The sequence below is a fragment of the Ricinus communis genome, chromosome 4, assembly GCF_019578655.1.
Source record: "Ricinus communis isolate WT05 ecotype wild-type chromosome 4, ASM1957865v1, whole genome shotgun sequence".
NCBI lineage: Eukaryota > Viridiplantae > Streptophyta > Magnoliopsida > Malpighiales > Euphorbiaceae > Ricinus > Ricinus communis.
The window spans coordinates 28,454,692-28,478,597 of NC_063259.1; the positions used below are offsets into that span (position 1 = coordinate 28,454,692).

General features: G+C 37.5%; 3 protein-coding genes and 1 pseudogene across 7 annotated transcripts; all 4 read left to right on the plus strand.

Moving 5' to 3' along the window:
* Nucleotides 1–723: 723 nt before the first annotated feature.
* On the plus strand, nt 724–9,712 carry LOC8275492 (protein MEI2-like 4). 3 transcript variants are annotated; one of them, XM_002511045.4, is made up of 14 exons: nt 724–1,312; nt 2,210–2,384; nt 2,610–2,655; nt 3,125–3,463; nt 3,776–4,209; nt 4,295–4,453; nt 4,607–4,723; nt 4,809–4,957; nt 5,265–5,347; nt 5,450–5,866; nt 7,046–7,761; nt 7,880–7,948; nt 8,077–8,256; nt 8,939–9,712. In XM_002511045.4, the coding sequence occupies exons 2-14, from the start codon at nt 2,307–2,309 to the stop codon at nt 9,083–9,085; spliced, it is 2,934 nt and encodes a 977-aa protein (XP_002511091.2). In that variant the 5' UTR covers nt 724–1,312; nt 2,210–2,306; the 3' UTR covers nt 9,086–9,712. The 3 variants fall into 3 exon arrangements, with proteins under 3 accessions (XP_002511091.2, XP_015580065.1, XP_048228501.1); XM_015724579.3 differs by having other exon boundaries at nt 3,128–3,463; XM_048372544.1 differs by lacking the exons at nt 724–1,312; nt 2,610–2,655 and having other exon boundaries at nt 2,246–2,384.
* A 144-nt stretch (nt 9,713–9,856) lies between these two features.
* LOC8275491 (APO protein 3, mitochondrial) lies at nt 9,857–12,666 on the plus strand. Its single transcript, XM_002511044.4, has 2 exons — nt 9,857–10,730; nt 10,863–12,666. Exons 1-2 carry the CDS (start codon nt 10,345–10,347, stop codon nt 11,719–11,721), a joined length of 1,245 nt encoding a protein of 414 aa, XP_002511090.1. The 5' UTR covers nt 9,857–10,344; the 3' UTR covers nt 11,722–12,666.
* On the plus strand, nt 12,525–18,648 carry LOC8275490. Of its 3 annotated transcripts, XM_048372547.1 has the most exons (8): nt 12,525–12,666; nt 12,736–12,936; nt 13,496–13,874; nt 13,992–14,148; nt 14,939–14,983; nt 16,655–16,820; nt 17,023–17,393; nt 17,764–18,648. In XM_048372547.1, the coding sequence occupies exons 2-8, from the start codon at nt 12,748–12,750 to the stop codon at nt 18,089–18,091; spliced, it is 1,635 nt and encodes a 544-aa protein (XP_048228504.1). In that variant the 5' UTR covers nt 12,525–12,666; nt 12,736–12,747; the 3' UTR covers nt 18,092–18,648. The 3 variants fall into 3 exon arrangements, with proteins under 3 accessions (XP_048228504.1, XP_048228505.1, XP_048228506.1); XM_048372548.1 differs by having other exon boundaries at nt 12,610–12,936; nt 17,773–18,648; XM_048372549.1 differs by lacking the exon at nt 17,764–18,648 and adding an exon at nt 17,606–17,729 and having other exon boundaries at nt 12,610–12,936.
* Nucleotides 18,649–19,530: 882 nt separating this feature from the next.
* LOC112535683 lies at nt 19,531–21,259 on the plus strand (annotated as a pseudogene).
* Nucleotides 21,260–23,906: the final 2,647 nt, after the last annotated feature.

Consider the following 23,906-nt stretch of genomic DNA (forward strand, 5'->3'; position numbering starts at 1 on the left):
TTTTTACCATTTAAATTGATTGGAAGGTTATTGTTTGTAGAAGTAGAGATAGGGAGAATCAATAGATTATGTTGTATTAAATAGGACAGCGTGGCAAGGTTACTGTTGTAATTTGAACAACACTCAGTTTTGACTTTACAATTCATTAGATGGATAAAGCTTCAAACTTTGTATGCGCCGTAGATAATGTAATAAAAATAAAAAACCTAGTCAATTGATAAATAACTGCTCATACCGAAACTCACCCAATTTCCTAATGGCACCGTAGATATTTTTCAAGAGCAATGGAAAGATAGAATTCCTACTGCAGAGAGGAGTCGCAAGCCCACAAATTTAGGTATTTGCTCAGATTCAAGATTTATGTTGGTTTGACTAAAACCGATTACCCATTTGTATTTCATATTTACATATTGTCAAGGAATAGCGGCAAAACCAACTCATATTCCGTGATGCCAAAGCATCAATTAAAAATATAAAAATAATAAAAAGAAGAGCTAGATCGAGCCAACAAGCCATTTCTCTTCATTTAATTAGCTTAGCTGGCCAGCCAAACAAACAGAAAAAGAAAAGCGGTGCTAATAACGGCGTCATAATAAACGGAGCCGAATGTTCCCTTTTATCCTCGACTTTCAAGGGAACGGGTCCGATAATTTATTTCTTTTAATTTATTTATCCAAATATAATATTATATATTATAATCTAATCTCATCTCTTTAATTACAACACTCCACACACCCAAACAGCCCCGCCTGTTTCTTTTCTGTTTTGTCTTTCTTTTCTTTTTCAAACCCAACTAACTTCAACATTTAACATAACTCCTCTCTCTCTTACACCTTTCTCTCTCTCTCTCTACAACTCAGCGAGTTCCCGGCGAGAGTGAGAGAGACCTCAGTCTTGCCGGAAATCTGCACCGGATTCTTTCATTGCTGGCTGCCGCTCTGATGAATCGCCGGCTGCGTTTCTTGCCCGCTGAATTTGGAGAATCTAAAGTGAATTTTAATAATTGTGATGCTTAGATAGAAGAAAACAAAAAGGCAAAGAAAGAAAAAAAAAAAAGAAAGAAAATATTCTCTTATTTCGTGTGGTGAGCAATATAGCTTGCAATGCAGAAGAAGCAAAAGGTGTTTTGTTAGGGTATTATATGCAAAGATCCTTTCTTTTATCTCCTCCTCCTCCTTCTCTCTTTATGATTTCTTAAAATAATTCATTTCTCTTAATCGTTCCTTCTGCTCGATCGCTCTACATCATTTCGAAATTTTGCTCAACTCTGGAGAGATACAGCGAACTTCGGTGATATTTAATTTTTGTTGAGGTGCGTTTCACTAGGTCAAGTTTTGGTCTGAAAATTTGAACTTTTTTCTTTTCGCCAATTGTTACTGTGTGATAAATCGAGAAATTTCAGCTTATTTTTGAGATTAGTCCTGCATAATTGTGATTGATTCTTAATAATTTGCGATCGGATTGGCAATTAGGTGATTTTTCCTCTCTACTATCTGTTGTTGCTGAATTATGTTCTCAAATTGATAACTTGGAGCTCCTTTTTGTTAAGTTTTAAAAAAAGATTTCTACTTTGAACTTTTCTTTGAAAAAACTGTTGTCTTTGCTTTATGTCTTAATTTTCTGGAAATGGAAAATTTACTTCAAGTGAGCTTTAAAGGGGGTACGGCGGATGTTTATTTTTATTATTTTTTTTAATTTTTATTTCCACAACTAATAAGTAATTTACTTGTTCTTTTTCATTTCCTTCTCCATTTTTTTTCCTCAGCAACCAAATAGTTCTTTGTGTTTGGTCGTTGGTAGGTAGATAAGCTAGTGGCTCTCGTTTTCATAACAGTATCTTGATCTATATTTTTTTGTAAAGTTTCTTTAAAAGTTGTTAAAGAAACAAGTTTGATTTTGGCAAGCAAATTCCCTTTTAGTTTTCCGATTGAACTGGAAAGTTCCCATCGTAGTTGCAACGAAGAATGGTGAGTCCGAATTTTGTTGCAAAGAAGAATCACACTTTTCGGATTTATGCTTTCTTCATTTAGATGACTGTTGTCCTGTTTCCTCTAGATTGCATTTTATTGTATTGGGTTGCTGAACTAAGGTCTTTTTTTTGAAGAAAAAATTACTCCAGCATTCTAGTCTTTTGTATGTCAAAATCTTTGCTCTACTCAGCTCCACAATCTATCATATGTCGAAGATGTTAATCTTTGGTTCTCTGCAGAGAAAAGGGGCAATGAACACTGTGCGGTGCCAGCAAGTTTGATAATAACGAACGTTCTGTTAGAGTTTTGAGATTTTTGGGTGTCTAAAGCCACGCCATGCCTTTTGAAGTTATGGATCAAAGGGGTGGAACTGCTTCGTCCCACTATTTTGAGGACATGCTGTTACCTGCTGAGGTACTCAAACCAACACAAATTTGCTTTTGAAATTTGCAGTCGTAGCTCTTTTTTTTTTTTTTTTTTTAAGAAAATATTTTTGATCCATTCTTGAGGTTGCATAAGTTCTCTATGGTAACATTGTATTTTATTTATTTATTTATAACTGTTATTACACCTGAAAGAAGCGTTTTATCATCTTTATTTTTGGGTTTAAGTAATTTCTTAGCAACTTCTATTGGGCAGAGGCAAATTGGGTTTTGGAAGCCGCATTCAATGCCCGATCACCAAAGTGAGTTCCATTCAGTTATTTGCTTTACTGAAGTAATTCAATCTGCCACTTTGTCTTGTTCTGAATACTTTCTCCATTATTAGAATTGCTCCTTGAGAGTGGGTTCTGGCTACTTGGTTTTTGGACCTTTACATGTGAAAGTAACAAATGTCCTAATTGTGGGGATCTTATCATCTGTATCATGATCATTCATAATGGTTTTGTAAATCATTTCAACCTTTAAAAATGATGATTACAGCGTCTGATGTAATGATTCCACAAGCTGTGAGGGCATTTAGTTAAATCTTTCTGTTTCTCAGTTAACATCTTAATGACATTTAGGTCTAAAGCTTTTAGATTAATCTTCTAGGTTTTCTTCCTGCCCCTGTTTCTGCATTCTGAAGAGTGTTTGTAGACTGCGCTTAATATTTAAATGGCATTCCTACAAAATTTTGGCAATTCTAATCATTGTACCTATATTGTCTTTCAGTAGGAACAGGTGGAATGGTGCCATTTCCTAGCAGCAAATTGGTTGCTCCATCACCTTTGGAGAAATTTTCACCAGGTGGTGCATTGTCAGTGGATTACATGCAACTGCCTGACTCAGTTTTAGCAATGGATCAAAAGGAAAAGCTATCCATTGGTGAAGGAAGTACCAACATGTTAAAGAATTCATGGAATTCTGTGGATCAGAATGCAAAATCATGGTCAAGTTTATCTATGCAGCCTACATCTTATAGTTTGGGTGGAAATAGAGCTGGTATTGGTGCCACTCAGTGGGAAAGCAGCCTATTCTCAAGCTCATTGTCTGAAGTATTTAATGGAAAGTGTAAGACTTTCCTTCTCATATGCTAGACTGATTATATGCAACGTGCTCTTACACCTTGCCTTATATGGTTGTGCTGGTTTATCTCAATGGCATGCTAAACATACACGACACATGAAAATTCATCTTATCATGGTCAAGATGTGCATTACAAGAAGTTGTACCCCTAAAGTTATTCTTGGACTCTTTCCTTTCTTGTTTTCATTTCTGTTAAATCTCATCTTTTACCCGCATGCTGTCCTATCAAATTTTACTTTTGCAAATTGCCATTGTTTATTGCCACATGTTTGACCACTATTCCATGCATATCTGCAGTGAGATTATTGGAAAACGATATTCAATCACGTCAACCTGCTAAACCTATTGCTTTACCAAACGAGGAGGATGAGCCTTTTGAATCACTTGAAGAACTTGAGGCTCAGACTATCGGGAATCTTCTTCCTGCTGAAGATGATCTGTTTTCTGGAGTGACTGATGAGCTGGGACATAATGCTCATACCAATGGCGGTGATGACTTGGAAGACTTTGATCTGTTTATCACTGGTGGAGGCATGGAACTGGAAGGGGATGATCGTCTGTGTGTGGGGCAAAGGAATTCTGATTTTGTTGGGGCACTTAGCAATCTCCAAGGGGGTTCTAATGGTTCAGTTGTGGGTGAACATCCGTATGGTGAACACCCTTCTAGAACACTTTTTGTCAGAAACATCAATAGCAATGTTGAAGATTCTGAGCTAAAGGCTCTTTTTGAGGTGCATGTCATTCGATCTTTTTGTGTGACTTAGTTAATTCAGCCTACTTACATGTTAAATTGACATTTGCGTTTTATTCTGACAGCAATATGGAGATATCCGAACTCTTTATACAGCCTGCAAACATCGTGGCTTTGTTATGATCTCTTATTATGACATAAGAGCAGCCCGAAATGCAATGAGATCCCTTCAGAATAAGCCTCTGAGGCGTAGGAAACTTGACATACATTACTCAATTCCAAAGGTGCATGGCCTCTGTGCCTTATCTTAAAAACATCTTTCTAATTGTTGCACTTCATGTCATTTGTGTGACTGATCTTAAAAAAATGGAGTTTTGCTTTTACATATTTCATATATCTCTTGCTTACTTGGTGTTTTTGGCATTCCGCTGTCTCAGGATAATCCATCTGAGAAAGACATTAACCAGGGCACTCTGGTGATCTTCAACCTTGATTCTTCTGTTTCAACTGAGGAGCTTCACAAAATATTTGGAGTTTATGGTGAAATTAAAGAAGTAATATAGGATCTCAATATCATATTGCATCCTGCTAATGGATGAAGTATATCCAATTTACATAGTTGTTATTTGTGGTTTGCAGATCCGTGAAACTCCACACAAGCGACACCATAAATTCATAGAGTATTATGATATTAGATCTGCAGAAGCAGCCCTTTCTGCATTAAACAGGAGCGACATTGCAGGGAAGCAGATCAAGCTTGAACCAAGCCGTCCTGGGGGCACAAGACGGTATTGTCATTTTCTGCTGATAATTAGTTTAGATTACCTAGTTAATATTTCTTCTAATTGGAAATCATGGCTCTCATATTTTGTATTCGAACTTAAAGGAGAAGAGTGGATCACTTGAATTCTATTTCCTTAACTTCATTTCTTCTTCTTTTATGCTATGATTTCTAACTCGTGAGTGAAATTGCTACTTGTTTCTGGACTAGTTTAAGATGCCGCTAGCACATCTTAATTAGTTCCTTACCCCACGCAATTTCTTCTTGTTGAATTCCTGTCTATACTGTTATTTGATAAAAAATTTCTATTACAGTTTGATGACAAAGCCTGAGCAGGAGCAAGATGAATCCGGTCTTTGTCAAAGCCCATTTGAGGACTTATCATCTGGTCGATTAGGTAGGATTTTTTGCTTTTAGAAATCTGTTCATGTTCAATAAGGGTGGAATTTCTTTTCTTCAAGCATACGTTTTTCTAATCATTATACTATGTCTTAAGCAGCAACATTTTCTCCTGGAGTTATTGCATCTAGCTGCATGGAAAATGGATCGACCCAAGTTATACATTCTGCTATCCAGTCGCCTGTGGGTTCATTTATTGAATCTCATCGGAGTTCTAGTGTTCCAAATAACTTGCCCTCCCCAGTGTCGGTGACATCTATTAGCAAACAGTTTGGTCTTCATGAACCTAACCGTTCCATGGATGAAATGATGTTTGGTAACCAACGTATTCCGAGTTTCCACCCTCATTCTTTGCCGGAGTATCCTGATGGTTTAGCCAATGGTGTTCCGTTTAATTCCTCAAGCTCTATTGGAGGCATGGCTCATAGTGTTGGTTCCAAAGTGACAGAAGGAATTAGCAGCAGGCATATTCAAGCAGTAAGCTCGAATGGGCACCTGATGGAACTAAATGGAGGCGGTAGGTTCAGATGATTATTATGTGCTAGGTTCCATTTCATTTTACTTCTTGTCTTACATTTCAATGAGGAGAGACAAAGGCCGCTAACTAAAAATTAGGAGAATAGAATTTCAGGTCTTACTGTTGAAGTTAGCTACTGATAATTCAGAAACTATGACAATAGGCTTCATATCATGGAAAGATTCTTTTAATGCATAGAGATGTACAAAAATAATGATTATAATTATGCTTCAGGTTTCACAATCAGATTGTTTTAAGTGGGCCAAATCTTTAATAAATATCTGGACAAAAAACTGCTTTCTGAACAGCTCAGACTAAGCTTGCTGAATGAATGTGAATCTTCATAGTAGTTAATTGTCTGATGACAGTGGCTTACCATAAGATGGATATGCTCTTGTGATCTGCAATTCATGTTTAACAATTGAATTGCAATGTTGAGCTAAAAATGTGTTCCAAATTATTTTTCCATACTAATAGCCTATAAGATGGAGAGTAATTGGTTTAGGTGCATTTTAGGGGAGTTATTACAAGATAGCTGGCTATAACCCAAGTGTAAGTGTGTGTGGCATGTACATACTTAATATGCAACTCACCTTAAAATGTTTTAATAGTGGAACAGGTTGCTTTTGCAAGATTAGAATATGTTTTCTAAAGAAGTATGGATGGTTAAAACTCCTCTTCTGCGATGTGTTTGAGGGCTTTTTATTATTCAAAACTTCATTGCTCTCTCTAGTTAACTTTTATTTTCTGAAAGTACTAGTGCTTTCTAAATTGAAATGGAGCTATGCAGTAAATGGGAAATTTATTTTATCCTTCAGTGATTGAGAATCCAATATAACAGTAAACAAGTTTTATAGGATACCTACCAAACTCTTAAACTTATCATGTTTCCTGAAAGAAAACCCTAGTCTCACCACCTGATTTATTATCGATGGTCCATTTGTATTCCTCTAACTTGTATGCTGTCATATGGAATGCTTCAGAAATTCTCAGTTTATCTTGGATATTATTTTGCTTAGTTGGGAGATACACAATGGTTGAACTGAAACCCATAAATTTCTTTCTACACTAAAATTTAATCTAGTTAGCCATTACTAATGAAGTTTTAGTTGATAGCATCATCTTCTAATTTATTGATTTTTTTTTTTTCATTTCTTCTTAAATAAAATCTTTCCCCAGTTTTTGGATCCTCTGGAAATGGAAGTCTTCCTGGACATCATTACATGTGGAACAATTCCAATACAAATCAGCAACATCATTCAAGTCGTATGATTTGGCCAAATTCATCATCATTTACCAATGGTGTTCATGCTCATCACCTTCCGCATATGCCTGGTTTTCCTAGAGCACCTCCAGTTATGCTCAACACAGTACCTGCACACCATCATGTTGGATCTGCACCATCTGTAAATCCCTCCGTGTGGGAAAGACGACATGCCTATGCGGGGGAATCTCCAGAAGCTTCTAGTTTCCATTTGGGTTCTCTTGGGAGTGTGGGCTCACCACATCCTATGGAAATTGCTTCCCACAACATTTTCTCTCATGTTGGTGGAAATTGTATGGACATGACCAAAAATGCTGGACTACGCACTGCTCAGCCAATGTGCCACATTTTCCCTGGGAGGAACCCAATGATCTCAATGCCAGCCTCTTTTGATTCTCCTAATGAACGTGTGAGAAATCTCTCACACCGTAGAATTGACTCGAATCCGAATCATTCAGACAAAAAACAGTATGAACTTGATCTTGACCGCATAATGCGTGGTGAAGACAGTCGAACCACATTGATGATAAAGAACATACCAAACAAGTATACTTCTAAGATGTTGCTGGCCGCAATTGATGAGTACTGTCGAGGAACTTACGACTTTATATACTTGCCAATTGATTTCAAGGCAAGTAAACTTTCAAGTGGAAAAATCCTATCATTCTAAGTCTGTGCACACACATTCACGTAATTTACCTATTTCATATTTGTAGCACTGATTCAAATTTATGATGATTATTTAACAGAACAAATGCAATGTGGGCTATGCATTCATCAACATGATTGATCCTCAGCAGATTATTCCATTCCACAAGGTCTGATGCTGGCTTTAGCCAAGTGATAATAGTTTTATGCATTCTCTCTGGAAAGGGGACCGCCAAATTTCTCAACCCTGAATAAGAACTAAAAAGCTAACTATACAGTGCACACATATTTTTTGCAGGCATTCAATGGAAAAAAATGGGAGAAGTTCAACAGTGAAAAAGTCGCATCTCTTGCATATGCTCGGATTCAGGGAAAATCTGCTCTTATTGCCCATTTCCAGAACTCAAGTTTGATGAATGAGGATAAGCGCTGTCGGCCCATACTCTTCCATACTGATGGTCCAAATGCTGGTGATCCGGTATATAAATAAGGCTTTCATTTATCCTTTCCATTGAAATATTTCTCCTGATAATATTTAATGACTGTCTATAGATATTATATAATCATTTTTGGCGTTTGCATCTTTCTGATAGTATTATCTTGTATTCTATTTTTTCTTAGCTGGTATAAAAGTCTAATAAAAAATTTCGTGTAGGTTTGGTTGAACTTGATGCAGTTCTCTGATTGGATATTGTTCTCATCTCTAGGCTTAATAAGCACTGATAACTAAGTTCAAAATCTGAGTGTATTGTTAACATAAGTTGGATCTGATGGTAACCAATAGAGTTTGTGTGCTAAGATCATGTCAGTGTCAAAGTTAGATCATAATATGTGGGATTTGTCAAAGTAGATATCCACTGAAAGCTTCCTTTGGTGATTAATCCTATTCTGTCATGAAGAAAATCAGCACAAAATAAGGAAGGCTACAAATCTATAACTGTCTGCATTTAACGAGTTATCTTAAACTGTGGTTGTTAATTAGAAGATGATGGTTCATTATCTTAAAATGTTCATTATCTGAATTATAACTTGAGGATGATGGTCTAGGCTGGATATGTATTGCATATGGATTATGAAAGAGAATCCTCTGTTCAAGATTTGTTGGTTTGCTACCATCTAACATTTGGTGTCATAACAAATACTTTTTCTTGACTATGCAGGAGCCCTTCCCCATGGGAACCAATGTTCGGTCAAGATTGGGCAAACTGCGGACTAGTGGTAGTGAGGAAAATCACCATGGGAATCCTTCAACTTCAGCAAATGGAGAGGATTCTTCTGTTGGAACGGACTCATCGGGTTCTGATTGAGCATTATGCTTACTCCAAGGCACTAACTCTAAAATCCTGTATAAGAGTACAGAAAACCATATCTGCCCCAGTTCTGTACATTAGGGGTGGCCTGACAAGACAAGTCTCTTTTTGGCTATAGAGAAACTCGTTTACAAAGTTCTGGATGCGGAAGTGCACATTCAGAGCCAAGTGGGCTACAGCAAAATTTTCTTATCTAGGCCAAATATGAGTATAGAGAATGGCCTAACAAAGGCTCAAAATTTTGGGTAGTCGTGACTAAAACAATATTAGGATACTCGCGGAAGTCGCCCACTTGTGCACAGGTTTAAGAGGGATCTTCTGTGTTATCGTTTTCAGTTTTGTATTATCTCTGAAATTTTCAATTTTCCCTGAGGTGTTCGGAGTCATTGATGGTTCAGTTTTTGTTTAAGGGCCGGGGCGACTGCTCAAGGGCAGTTGCAACGCATTAAACGTATCCTGGTTGTAGAAATTTTTGAAGTTCTTATTGTCTACTATAACCAATATACTATTTAATGTTTTATTCGGTCATGGCATGTTCTGTTCTGTCCTGTCCTGCTTTGTAACAGAATTAGCTAACTAGTTTTCTTGAGGTAGTGTTTGTGCTTACTTATATTTCCCTTTTAACATCTGTGTTTGATTCCACGAGTGAGACGCAAAGCTTGAAACTTTCCTTTTTTTTTTTTTTTTTTCTTTTCTGTACATCTTGAACACATGTTGAATATGCCAAACTTGGTTGGGAATCTTAGAGGTTGCTTTATAACACATCAAAGTTTTTATTTTCTTTATTTAATCTCTGCGATATCCTAAATTAACACAGTCAGCCTTTTTACTTTATCATTTTTTAACATCAGGTTCCAAAAGGGCACAAATCATGGCACCTAAACAGCCAAGTAGCTTTTCTTTTTGCGGTATTACTATTGAAAAATACAAGAAATAAACAGAGAAAAGAAAAAGGGTTAAGTTAAATCTAGGTCATTATTTGAAATCTTACATTACAAAATAAAAAATAGAAAAATGCAAATACTGAACAAAGAAAGACTCTGATGGATCTCGTTTACTTTTATCCCCCGACTCTGCTGAGCTAACAACTAATCTAAACCATTCGTATTTGGTTTTTATGCCATTCCAATCGAACGGTGCTAACACCAAAATCCTACACGTATCAGTTCAGCGACATAATTGAAAAGTGATTTAAAATTTAATTCCTTCAAAATCAGCATATTCCCGCGAATTCAGAGCTCTTCTTCCACTAACAAATGCAGAAAAGACTAATATGTGATCGCATGCTATTGAAGAGACTACATTCCTGTTTAAATCAAAGCTTATGTTTCTCTTCGGGAAGATCCCTAACCCTAATAGGCGCCCAAGCAGACAATCCTCTGTACGCAGACATACCCAAGCCCCGTAGAGACACGTCAGAGAGAAAACCCTATCCGACGCCAATCAAAGTATTGATTCAAAGAGCGAAGCAAGAAAGAGAAGCTAGAAAGGTCCAGCCTTGTAGAGTTCTTGAACATCCTCCTGATAATGGATTATTGGTCCCTGAACTCGTTGAGGTCGCTCACCGAGTTTATCGAGCTCGACAATCCCTCCTTTTTGGCCTATCTAAGCTCGTTAAAGTCGTTCCGGTTCAACGCTGCAGGTAATTAACTGCTCTTATCAATTCGTAATTTTTCAATTATCGATGTTTAATAGTACCCTATACTTTTTTAAGGTAACCATGTGCTTTGAGTTCATTGGTTTTGCTTATTCTAAATAGCCTCTTAATGCTTAGGTTCTGTTCTGAGGTTCATATTGGCCATGTGGGTCATGAGATCAGAACCTGCACTGGTCCAGGAAGTGGTAAGCGGACTGCTACTCATGTTTGGAGGGAGGGAGGAGTTCATGATGTGGTATTTTTCCCCAAATGCTTCCATCTCTACGACCGCGTTGGAAAGCCAAGAGTTGGACATGATGAGAGGCATAGTGTCCCTAGAATTCCCGCTATTTTGGAGCTCTGTATACAAGCTGGTGTAAACCTAGATAAGTTCCCTACCAGGAGGAGGACTAAACCTGTTTATTCTATTGAAGGAAGAATAGTAGATTTTGAGCAAGTTGCCAACAAGTATGACATGAGCGAAAAATTTCACTCGGAGAATATTGATCCTCTTGTAGATTATAGTTCTGGGACTAGAGATGATAAAGTAACAACACATCTTAAGTTGGAAGTCTCAAATGAGTTGGGGGATGTAAGTATTGGGACAATGGAATCCTGGTTTGAAATGATTTCAGGTGCAAAGAATATCATGGAAAAGTATAGTGTGTTAACTTGTGGATATTGTCCGGAGGTTCAGGTAGGTCCCAAGGGACATAAAGTGAGGATGTGCAAGGGAACCAAGCATCAGGCTAGGGATGGTCAACATGCATGGCAAGAAGCAACTATAGAGGATCTTGTAGGTCCAAATTATGTCTGGCATGTTCAAGATGTGAATGGTCCTCCTCTAGATAACAATTTAAAGAGGTATTATGGCAAGGCTCCAGCTGTGGTGGAGCTATGTGTGCATGCTGGTGCGCCTGTTCCAGATCAGTACCGGAGTATGATGAGATTAGATGTTGTTCCTCCTAACCGTGATGAAGTTGATCTCGTTGCCTGAATTGGTGTTTCACAATACTATAAATGTGTATTGGTATCACTTAGATAAGCTGTGGATGATGAACAAATACTGTATATATGGTCTTGCCATGTGATTTCAGGCAAGAATGTGGACAGTGTTTGCTCTACCGGTCCTTGGCATGCCTCTAGGTTGTTTTCATATGAATTGGCCCAACAATTTTCCCGAAGTCCTCGAAAATTTGATGATGATATCATGCCTGTAGTTTGCAAGCAGCCAATGAATATGGATAGGAGTATGATTAATAATTTACACCATTTCAAAGTGAAGGGGAAATGAAGTAGAGGATGAGTGGGGAAGTGTCAGCTAAGTTGGTACAATAATACAAGTTTCCCCAAGTGTAGTTTATTCATCTTTGCAAATTGTGGCAGAGGAGATTTCAATTTCATCTCCAAATGCCTGATCAGACTGAAAGTTACTCGAGAGATTTTAAGTCCAAATTCAAACCATAGCCAAAACATTCAACATTCCATTTGTCAGTTGCTCGATCGAGTAACTAAGGAATCTCCTTCGGTTGTTTACTTATGGAGGGGGTTAGTTTAGTTAGTGCTGCAGTTTGGTTTCACTTGGCGAAATAAATGGAGTACTCGTACACTCCTAATTACACTGGCACTAGACTACTAGTTCAATCGGTCTTCCTTTGTAACACTGTCACTTGATCTCATAGAAGATTCAAGTTTAGGAATTTCAAAACCTAACTATAAGAAAAGGAACTAAAATCTAAATTCTGTTAAATTCATCAGAGAATAAAATAAGGAAAGTACCCCAAAAAAAAATATACACGCGCGGAAAAGGTAAGACAAAACCACGATTGGGCTTCGCACGCTAGTCGCGAAGTGCGTACGTGCGGAGTGCCCCCCTAACACATAAGTTTCGAAGGGCGTCTCATTCTTCTGGCGCTCGCCGAGGGACGCGACACGAACGAAGGTACTGCTGTGTCTGTATATTAAGGAAACACAGACACTATCGTCCCTAACAGTTTCTCGTTATATATAGAAACAAAGAATTATGAGCGCGAGTACTTCGATTCTCAAAAAACCAAAACTAGAGCAACACAGCGGAGAAGAGGAGAACGGAGGAGAGCGAGAGGTAGGTACGAGCTTACAGGAACAAGAGGAGGCTTTGGTTGCCTTGATCGAGCACCGCGCTCGCGAAGTTGATCATCTCAAAAGACGTATCTCCTATTATCAATCTCAGGTTCTTCTTTTCTTCTTCTTCTTCTTCTTTTTTTTTTTTTTAATTTTTATTTTCTTAACACATTTATTCCTTAATAAAACGTTCTTCCAGTTTCGTCATTTTCTGGTTCTACAATTACATTTGAGGGTTTCTTTCTTTCTTCTCCTGTTTATTTAATTGTTACATTTCTGTGTTGCTAAGTTAGTAGTAACTTTGTTTTAAGGTGAACTATCTTTAAATTTCTTAACATTCCCAGTCTCAATTTCATGATTAAATGGTAATTAGTGACTTAATTCTTTTAAGAAGTTGGTGTTGTTTTAGGACTGTTTGAATGTGTGCATTTCTTTAGTAAATTTCCATTATGATGAAGTAACACGAATTTTATGTAAATTGAAAATTGTCTGCTTGCAAAACCTAAAGTTAAAATTGAAGATGATAGTACAGATGATATATCATTCAATCACAGTTTGTACCAAAAGTACTATGATGTGATTGGTTTGGTTTAATATATTAACATAGCGAATCTACATTTTTCTTTTAGGGAAGTATGAGCTAATTATTTCTTTCAAACTGTTTGCAGCTCCAGGAAACAGAAAATAAGTTGCATGATTCAGAGTCTAGATTGGCTCGCTTGCGTGCGCAGAGGATTGCACCATCAGCTAAAGCTTCACCGGGAAGTGGGACTAAAAGTGTGAAGGTGATTGCCCCTATCAATATCAATGAAGGTTCTTCTAGGAGCCAACCACAGGCCAAAACTGAACTTCTAATTCCTGCAATAAATCCAAAAACATTTCAACCTAGAATATCAGGAGGGTTTGGTACAAAAGCTTCTGCTGTTTCCACTACTCAATCAAGTCCTTCCAGGCATACTAACACTGTTCCAAAATTAAAAGGGGAAAAAAATTGCAGAAGTTCCCCTGAAGCTGAAGTTGAAGCTAGGGGAACAAAAAGGAAGCTTGGTAAGGGTGCATGTATGGAATTGGATTTTGCATTCCTTGATACTTTGTTACTTGCTTTCAAAGTCTTGAAATTAGTTATCTTTGAAGGTCAACCAAAATTTTTCTTTATATTTTCAGAACAGAAAGAACACAAGGAATTGATTCCCTTGATTCGCAGTAGCTCTTCTCCTTCCACTATTGACTGCTATGCAAGCAATAACATCTCTAGTCAGCACAAGAGAAAGTTGAGAAGTCTTATTTTATGTCCAGTAAATGATCAGCTTTTTGCAACCAGGTGATTGATCATTTGAAACTGACTAACCTGCAAGAGAGAAAAAGTCCCTATAAATGATTTGGAAGTTATATTGTTCTGATAATATCAAAGACATCACGAGTTTGTTGTTCCTGCCTGTTTAGTAATATAACTAACAGTAAATAAAAGGAAAATGTATGATTTCATGTTCATATCTCTCTTACTTTCACTGCCTGTAACATGAGTATAATTCTGCAATATTGAAGGTACATGTTTTGTAAGAGAAATTTATGTCATTCTAAACAGACTAATGGAATATATATGTGCAAAATCAATTTTGGCTAATCCATCAATCACTCAAAAGATAGACTACTCATAACTCCATAAGTGCATGTGCCTTTAGAGCAAACATCATCATGAATTTTCCAAATTCTGAAATGTTGAAGTGACATTTATGCAACAGGAAATACATGTCATTGTAGATAGGCTAACAGAATATTTATTTTGGAAAATCAATTTTGGCTAATCTTCAAGTAACTGAAAAGGTAGACAACTCACTATGTAAAGTGCATGCGCATTTTGATTCAAACATGGACATGAGTTTTCTTTTTGCTTACAAGCTCTTTAGTTATGAGGAAGAAATGTAATGCTTGAGGTTTAAGGATGAGAAAAGTAGTACAGGTTATTGAGTGTTCTCTTGTTGCTTATGTGGTTTAGTTTTTTATGTTTAGCACATGAATACCAAATTAACTTCACTGGCATTAGTTTATTCTTTTTCACTCTCATTAAATCTTATGTGTCTGACTCGTTTATTGTTTTGGAACATGTATAGTGCTCTGGATGGAGTGGTGAACTTGTGGCAAATCCAGTCGCGGGGGTAAGTCTTGTATTTGGCCCCACTTTATGCATAGTTTCATATATCCTAGATTATCATTTTGGGGAAGTACGCCCAAACATGGTTATGATGCTTGGACGCTGCAAATTTGTACGGAATATATGAATTGTAAATTTGGGGACCCTGACTGCTGGAGAGGTACCAGTTCTGATGGTGGTATGAGTTCAAGCAACATAGAATTGATTTCCAGTTCTCTGCATTAAATGACTTAAATAGTTGAATAATAGATCTGCAAAGTAGTAAAGGGCGCATGCGGGGATGGTAGTTTAACTCACTGCACAATTCTGTACGTTTGACAATGGGATATGCACTTCATCGAATGTTAGTATGTGTTCCATAGCATTCTTGATTCTTTCTACAGGTGTTATGCAGGCATTTCTTAATTATCATTTGGTGATAATTTATCATCCTTTTGTAACTGAGGATGCTATTTTGTCCTCAGTTTTCAACCAATCAAGCAGGTCGTCACTCCTTTCCTATTTTGCCTGATGAGAACTTCTATACTGAACCTATAGTATTTGGAGTTCATAGTGAGACAAAGGTCTGCCATAGAAAGGGATTTACTAGATTTCGTCATGGACAAACTCTTAGGAACATCTCTTAATTTATCCTCAGACTGTCAATTTGAATGGGCAGTTCTGTGATACACACTGGATATGTAAGTATTCATGTTTTGGATTCTGCTTAGGCTATAACGTTGGTAATTGAGAGTGAAGTAGGCTGACAACTTGCTAGTTATATGATATACATGGGTGGAGGTTGGACGAAGGACTATGATTTCATCGTTCTCCACCAGTCTGCCTGAATGCTTCTTTTGTGATTTCTAGTTAAAGTGCTTCATTCAGAGTTTGGTTGTTTGGCAGTGATCTTTTATCTGTTGGTATGTCGATCATTGTTTTTACTTTTAAGTGAAATTACTTCTGTAAGAGAGCACTATGCCCCTTTCCAAGCGCCCACTTCTACAAGTAAAGTACCACCTAATACTTAAAATTCATAATTTGACAAGCCTGTACCAATAGTAACCTGAGCGGAATAGCTGGCTTAGCTAACTGTAATGGTAGGATCAGCTATCTCTTCTCTAAGATAGTACCTATCTGCACGTTCCAAATAGTAAATTATCCTGTTTAGATAAAACATAAGGAATAGATTTTCGAATTTCAAATATCTTCAGTCTCTTCATTCTTTCTGACGTTTAACAAGGATCGTTTATTTTATTGTTTGTGACCGTTTGTAGAGAGGAACTGACAGCGCATTGTTAATCCTATCCGACTAAAAAAGCATATTTACAATTTAAGCACTAGGTACAGCATCTTGCTGAGGCACACTTGGGCTAGCGACTAAATTGCAGTATATTGTGGGTGCAAGAAATTGCAAAAGAAATGGCACTACTAAGTGTTGCTACAGTAGAAGTCAAAGAAAAGAACATTACATGCATGTTTACCTGGGCAAGTAACAGAAGCTTTGACTTACCCCAGCATCTCACAAAATACTCATTGTTTCTAGGATTAGACTCTGCTAGGCAAAGAGATGAAAACAGTAGAATGAGGTTTTATGAATAATCAGCTTGCAATGAATTCATTCAATTTCATTTCAGATCTCTGCTGTGTAGCTTCTTGTATCTCATTTCTTTGTTCTTTTCTCCTTAAATTACAGATCAAGTGCCTCTCTTCTTAGCGGTACCGATTGCTTATCTCCAAAGGATAGGCGATGGCCAGAAGATTTAGCTTGGCACCCACTGGGAAACAGCTTATTTTGTACTTACAGTGCTGATGGTGGGGATTCTCAGATATCAATCCTAAATCTGAATAAAATACAAGGGGTAAGTTTCTTGGTTGAGAATTGAGATGTTCATTTTTCTGAACAAATATGCTACTCCCATGTAAATTGTCTGTATAAATAAATACACTCTGTACAATGGTTGGTGGAGTTGGCATGTTCTGCAAGCCTGCAATTAATTAGATTAGCATGCTATGCTCTATTTTTAAATAAAATGATTGTTTTCTATGTATTTGCTTTGGCAGAGAGCTCGTATTACTTACTTAGAGGATAAGCCACATGTCAAGGGCATTATTAATAGCATATCGTTCATGCCTTGGGAAAATGCCTGTTTTGCAACTGGTGGTAGTGATCATGCAGTTGTATTTTGGAATGAGAAAGATAATGAGTACTTGTGGAAGCCAAAGACATTGCACAGGAATCTGCATTCTTCTGCTGTTATGGGAGTTGCTGGGTTGCAGCAAAAGCATATTGTATTATCAGCTGGTGCAGACAGGAGAATTATAGGGTTTGATGTTCAATCAGGGAGAGCAGACTTCAAGCATCAGTTAGACAACAAGTGCATGAGCGTTGTGCCAAATCCATGTGATTTCAATCTATTCATGGTTCAGACTGGGTAAGTCTTCTTTGTTGTCCTTTGGCCCATGCTTTCTTCAACTCATTTTGCTGATTGATCTTCTGCTTTGTTATTTGCTTCCAGAAATTTATGTAATTCACACACTGGTTACTCTTGCATCTGGTATCTTGATACGCCATGTTAACCTAATGTTTAGATGTATATATGCCAATCTAATATTGTAAAATGTCAAATATGTTGTCCAAGTACAGCAAAGCTGGATTTACATCAAATTGGGGATCATAGCTTCAGGTGGAAAAAAATTCTGATATAATATGGATTTTTGTTTGTCTTTCCAAGCGAGAGCCTTTTTCTGCTATAGTTTTTCTAATTTTAATATGCTGCCTGAAAATTCTCACTGAAGATATATCATGTGCAGGATTCCTGAGAAGCAGCTGCGACTGTTTGATATTAGACTTAGGCAGACAGAGCTTCATTCTTTTGGGTTTAAGCAAGAAAGCAGCGACTCTCAGTCAGCTTTGATCAATCAGGCTTGGTCACCGGATGGCTTGTATCTCACATCTGGTTCAGTAGACCCTATGATCCACGTCTTTGATATCAGGTACAATTCTCACAAGCCATCCCAATCTGTAAGAGCTCATAACAAACGTGTCTTTAAAGCAGTCTGGCATTCTTCTCTCCCCCTCTTGATTTCTATATCTTCTGATCTGCTCATTGGGTTGCACAAGATCACGTAACAATGTTTTCAGCTTGTTGGGACATTAAGGCAATTTCTTTACATTGCTCATGCTCATTTTCATTTTGGTGCTCGTTTTGATTTGAGGTGAGACCTCTATACTTGAGCCTGTTTAAGAAGAACATCTAAGGTGCGAGTGATTTTGGGTTGGTCTTGCAAATTTTGCCATTGCAATGTAGGCAAAAGATATAGCAATTTTGGAGAATGAGCAAATTGTTGCAGATGAACAAGGGTGGTAGCTGTGGCCCTTCATGTATGTTGTAGTTTGCCACTCATGGTTCCGAGTCATTCGACCAACCCGGCAATTGAGCTTTAGATTATAGTAGCAGTCAATGTTTTGTACCCTGTTTCTAATATTTTTTCTTTTTTTTGGGTTCATTGTTTATTTATTATTTTTCTTTTTGGATAGAATATAATGTCAGGCTGATCAAGTGTTTCTTCTTCTTCTTCTTTTTCTTCCCCTTGGGATTCCGTTGAATTCTGTAGATGCAAAAACAAAATTTATTGGATATGGAGCTTGGGATACAATACATGAGTATTCCAGTACCTTGGTTTCCATTTTGGTTTTGGTGGTGAAGGCATCAACATGCGGGTAAAAACAATCTAAATTTCTGTTGGATGATGATATTAGAGTTAGAGTTCCCCCTAGCTTAGGGACTCCGTATTACCCCCGCGCTTTCTCTTCACACCTTTACTAGGAGGAGATAATTGAGTTTATTGTCAAAACGGAACCATAATATGTTAATGGTTTACGACTTTTCTATTACCTCTTGAGGCCTCCAATACGAATTTGTTTAGAATATAATTACAGTATCTATTAATCCGGTTAGTATTATTTGAAGTGGATTGTCCAACTGATAAAAGTGAGATATAGATATCAATTTAGATAATAAACAGGCATTTGTTCCTTTGATGTTAAATATCACCAAAACTAAAAGATAAATATTAAATTAATAAAATAAATTATTATAATAAGAAATCTTAAGAAGATAAAATTTCATTTAATTAAATCAAATAAAAAATATTAATATCAAATGAGCATCCTCTGCTCAAGAATCTTATCTAGATTCGTCACCGATATCGTAAATTAACTCAAATCTGAAATCTGTCCTATTAAAATGGGTAGAGTCAAATCCGTCTTATTAGGCGCGGTAGAGGTGGGGCAATCCATCCGGTCGGTTACCATACCTAAAACTACTTTCTCACTGGTTGCCCTGCGGTTTTTGCAGATTACCATCATGCTTAAACCTTCACTCTGCGGTCCTTTAGGTAAATACTTTTTCCCTTTCTATATTTTTAAAATGTGGATGAAAGTTTAAGGTTTGGGGTTCGAATCTCCCTAGTCTAATATGTTAACATAATCCGTATATAATTTCTCCTTTTCAACATTTTCTGCAAGAATTTAGCGATTCCTGTTCCTTTTCCTTGCGACGGTGGTGACACTATATCTATTTTGGCTCTCATATTTTTCAAAAGTTTAGATGCTCTTTTGTGTCATTTAGTAAATTTTCTTTTTGAACTCTGCTCACTACCTTGGCGGTTTCTTTGTTAAGGTTGACCTAATTTTTATATGCAAGAATTTGAGAGCATTTATTTTTTATAACGTCGGGCGGCTATGTTACCATAAATCATTCGACGCCTTGCAATTTGTGATCCAGGTTGTACATTTTAATTTTTCTTAAACTATTACAACAGGGGAGGGGGGAAGGTGGGTCTCGAATGAGAACCCTGGCCACCAGGCTACTGTTCGGTGGCTAGGTTGTGTAGTTTATTTCAAAAGATAGACTTTAATCTTATTAACACTAATAACTTACAAATTTTTGACGTTGTCAACTTGTGATGCTATGAATTTTGGGTTTTGGGTTGTACCAGTGTAGTAGTTTGCTTGCATTGAAAATTGGAACTAATTATATATGCCCTTAGTCTTAAAATTTAATTCTTAAGTTTTCTTTTTTTCTTTTTTGGTTATATCTTTCTTCTGTGGTGTTTTGCCTGACATTATTTCATACTGATCCTGAGAAGGTAGAGAAGAAGATCATAAAGGCGATTCTTTCTCCTTCTTCAGATCCTGGGCATGCCTCTGCTTCTGCTTTTCATACCACTGCCAGGAGAATGAACACGCAGCAGGAGTACAAGAATGATATGGATAAACTTTCTGGTTTTGTATTTTTGTGTAATGGGAAAACAAAGCCTGAGTGCTTCATGTACCGTGTTTTTGTTCTTCCAAAGGGAAAAAGGGAAATTATAGAGAAGATCAGACCAGGGATGGACCTTTTTCTGTTTGACATTGAACTGAAACTTCTTTATGGTCCATATAACGCAACTTCTGTTGGAAAGTTAAACTTGGAGCCTGCTGCTTTTGGTGGGAAGTTTCCTGCACAGGTAATTTATTTTGGTTCACATGAAAACCTGTAAGATGTGTAGTTATTCAAAATATAAGCCTTATGAAAGGCAGCCTTGTCAGTGTCCCTCATTGTCTATGAACTTCCATGATTCATGATAGCGCTGCTGGCATCATGCAGATTCAGCACAACCATACACCTGTAGTGTCCAAATCCTATCTTAATTATTACATGGAAGCAATTCGAATTAGATATGAAAGGATTTATTCAGTTGTGGGCCCATTGAAGATGCAAAGATGGTCCTACAACCATAAAGTTGGTTAGTGTTGCACTTCATCATGTGGGTTGGAGTATCCTGTTGGGACTGAAATCTCAGACTTCCTGGATCAATGTGGTTGGGCAATTGCCCTGATGAACTATCAGTTGTAATGATGATGGCTAGAATGGCTTCGCATCTTTTGGAGATGGATGCAAGTATTCCAGTAATGCTGTTCAGAGGTCATTGCCATTCCATATTTTGGTACTCGTGTGCCAAAATTTGAATGATTCATATATTTTGTTAATTGAGTTGGTTGCACAAGTCTAATCCCTTCCTGCTTGATGTTTATGTATTTAGTTTTGAATTAGGTTGGGAGGACATCCCCTTTTCAAATCTACTTGGATAGACTTTGACCATTTTCCTTTCCTCTGTTTGCTCAGGTCAGCTTCCAGATTTGCAAGGATTGATTCCCTTTGCCAGAGAGCTACTTTAAACAAATTATCCAAGATAACTACTATGAGAAGGGGAATTTAAACCAGAACTAAATGACCAGCAAGTTGTATCTTGAAGTGTGTTCCCATCTAATTGAATTTCATTCTCATTGGTTGTTTTGTGTTCTGTTATTTGTTCATAGTTATAATACTTGTTGTCAAATGGCATTTCCTGGTATGGTGCAGGTGAGGAGTCTCGTCATTGTTTCGTCCACTTACTAAGCAGGCATCCGTACCCGACTCTCCTTCAGTGCCTTGCACAGCCATGCCATTGGCAATATCATTTTTGGCCAGAGAGAATCATTTCCAGTCCCAAGAAACTCTTTTATCAAAAAGGATCCTTATGTAGCTGGAATGCAACTTGGTCATAATCCATCAATCTTGAAACCTCAACATGCTTTGCAAGAGGTAGAAGGCCTGCAATATGTGTACTTTAGATCCTTAATATGTAACCGTGGATCACTTGATCCACAACTTCTGACAGCTCCAAGACCGCCTAATTTGGAGTATCAATATGATTCTTGGATGCAGTATGCTCATGCCCCAACATTGAAGACTCGCAGATCCAACAGAGTCTCTTACCATCGGAACATGTTTCTGATGGAGCGATGGTAGACTATGGCTATCAACCGATGGCATCACAAAACCTACCAGTTCCAACTGCTTCTTACCATTCCACAGATGTTCAACAGGCGTACTTACAAGGGAACTCATACAATAGGTACTTAACTTGAGGGTCAAATCAGTCTTCACATGATGGATTGTAGAATATGAATTTTTGGTTGATAATTTATGCTGAGAATTGATCATATTTATGCAGGCTTCATTTGGTTGCTACCTTCGAAGTACGCCAAATCATAATAGCTTGGCCTATAAGATATATGAGAAGAGAAGTTAGGGAGTGACTGCATTACAGACGACCTTGTTTATGAAAAGATGTTTTACGGTGTGAGGCAATCTTCTAATGCCTTCATTCTAATTGACATGGAAGGAAATATTTTTGAATTTTCACCTGCTTACATAAATTTTCAGAAAATCCGGATGTGGTTTAAATTGCTGTTCTTTCTTTCCTCTTTTTTCTTTTCCTTCAAGTTTATTATTCTTCGTTTTCAAAAACTTGTAAGTATACAAGTAATATACTTATCACTGTGTTGATTGATGGTATCACAGTTATTGGCCTGGAGGGTAGATGTTTGTTAATGATCAACCCAGTCGTTGAGTATATGAGAATTATCAGTTGTCTTCTCAAAGAGAGCAAGAAATTGTTCAGCATCAGGAAAAGGCTCTTCATAACTAGTCTGTGCTGGCCTGCAACCCCACAAACTGTACGACAGATGCAATTGGATCCCCAGAGAACATCTGGACAGGCACTTTGGGACTTACCTGTTCCTCCATATACCTAGAGGCACCTCAACGCTTTTGTCTGACAATTTGAGATGAGAGGAGTCATTGGATTTGCCGGGATTCTGATATGATTTGTTGAATACATTATTAGCTTTTATTGTTCTCACACACACTGATTTAACAACTCCTGGCAAACCTTGATAAGAACCTTAACGTTAGGTTAATTTTAATGCTTCATAATAAATCTATGCTCTGAAACTCCGGAACAATATTCTAAACTGTAGAATGATGGATTCCTGTCAGTGTACCCAACATTAGATTTATAGCTTCACTAGCAAGTGTAGCTCGTGTTAGAGTAACGGAGTTGTTATTTCCTTCCATCATTTGCCTGTTTTGTCTATGATAGGAATGAAATTGAGAAGAGTCCAGAAATAGACATTGACCCAGAGATCCACTAAGCTGGACTCGATCTATTTTCTCGTCCAAAGATGAAGACGGCAGTGCTTTAAGATTTTCTTTGGTCTCGGTCCTACTGCTTTAAGCCCTAAATTGAAGTGGATTGTCCAAGTGATAAAGGTGAGATATGAGATAAATTCGGATTCGAAGACAAGATTGGCCACTAGTAGACAGACCGTGACCCTAGTCCTGGTTCACCTCCCTCCATCATCTGATATCTAGTGGTTGACTTCCTGACTTTTATGCCCGTTGAGTCCATGACATTTTTGGTAACATCAAATCTTTCTTGTCCCGGAGGAATTCTCAACAATTGCAGTTGCTTCCATTAGCCTGAGCCTGGTGTCTTGATTTGTTGGGCTAGTGTGTGATTCCTAGTACTGGAACTTTACCCGAATGGTGATGCCTCGCTCCAAAAGTAAGGAGTTGAAATTATAATTATATGGTAAGTGGGCCGGAGAAAGAAGATGGGCGATGCTTCTGATTGAAGAATTAATACCCTCAATTATGCCTCCATGCGTGCAATTGCAATATTTTTGTTAAATGGAGAGAGATGGGGTCTATGCTTTTCGGATGATGGGGTCTTGTTTTCTTCCTCCCACTTAGTAGTCCAATGCTTTAGCTGTACTTTTTTTGTTTGCGATTTCTGGTGTCTCTGCCTTTTCGGAAGAATTTTAGATATGGAGGAACAAGTAAAGTAGGAGCTTCATTATTGTATAAGCCTGCGGCCTCAATTTCTTGTCCTTCCCTAATGCTTGCCTGCTTGCATAACCTCACTGAATTACAGCGCCAAATACTTGCTTTAGTTTGGCATGTTAAAACATTCTTATTTACCATGACCACTTATCAAAACAGGTTTTACTTGAAGATAAACCGCATATCAACAATACACAGAGTCATAAAGTGCACCATCCTGTCATGATGATT

Excerpts from the sequence above, each read along its gene's own strand:
- LOC8275492 (XM_002511045.4), top strand. The coding sequence starts at position 2,307 with ATGCCTTTTGAAGTTATGGATCAAAGGGGTGGAACTGCTTCGTCCCAC. Across the intron at positions 2,656-3,124 it reads TTCAATGCCCGATCACCAAA|TAGGAACAGGTGGAATGGTG; the intron begins GTGAGTTCCATT and ends ATTGTCTTTCAG. Across the intron at positions 3,464-3,775 it reads TGAAGTATTTAATGGAAAGT|TGAGATTATTGGAAAACGAT; the intron begins GTAAGACTTTCC and ends GCATATCTGCAG.
- LOC8275490 (XM_048372547.1), top strand. The coding sequence starts at position 12,748 with ATGAGCGCGAGTACTTCGATTCTCAAAAAACCAAAACTAGAGCAACAC. Across the intron at positions 13,875-13,991 it reads GGGAACAAAAAGGAAGCTTG|AACAGAAAGAACACAAGGAA; the intron begins GTAAGGGTGCAT and ends TTATATTTTCAG. Across the intron at positions 14,149-14,938 it reads GATCAGCTTTTTGCAACCAG|TGCTCTGGATGGAGTGGTGA; the intron begins GTGATTGATCAT and ends GAACATGTATAG.
- LOC8275491 (XM_002511044.4), top strand. The coding sequence starts at position 10,345 with ATGCAGAAAAGACTAATATGTGATCGCATGCTATTGAAGAGACTACAT. Across the intron at positions 10,731-10,862 it reads GTTCCGGTTCAACGCTGCAG|GTTCTGTTCTGAGGTTCATA; the intron begins GTAATTAACTGC and ends CTTAATGCTTAG.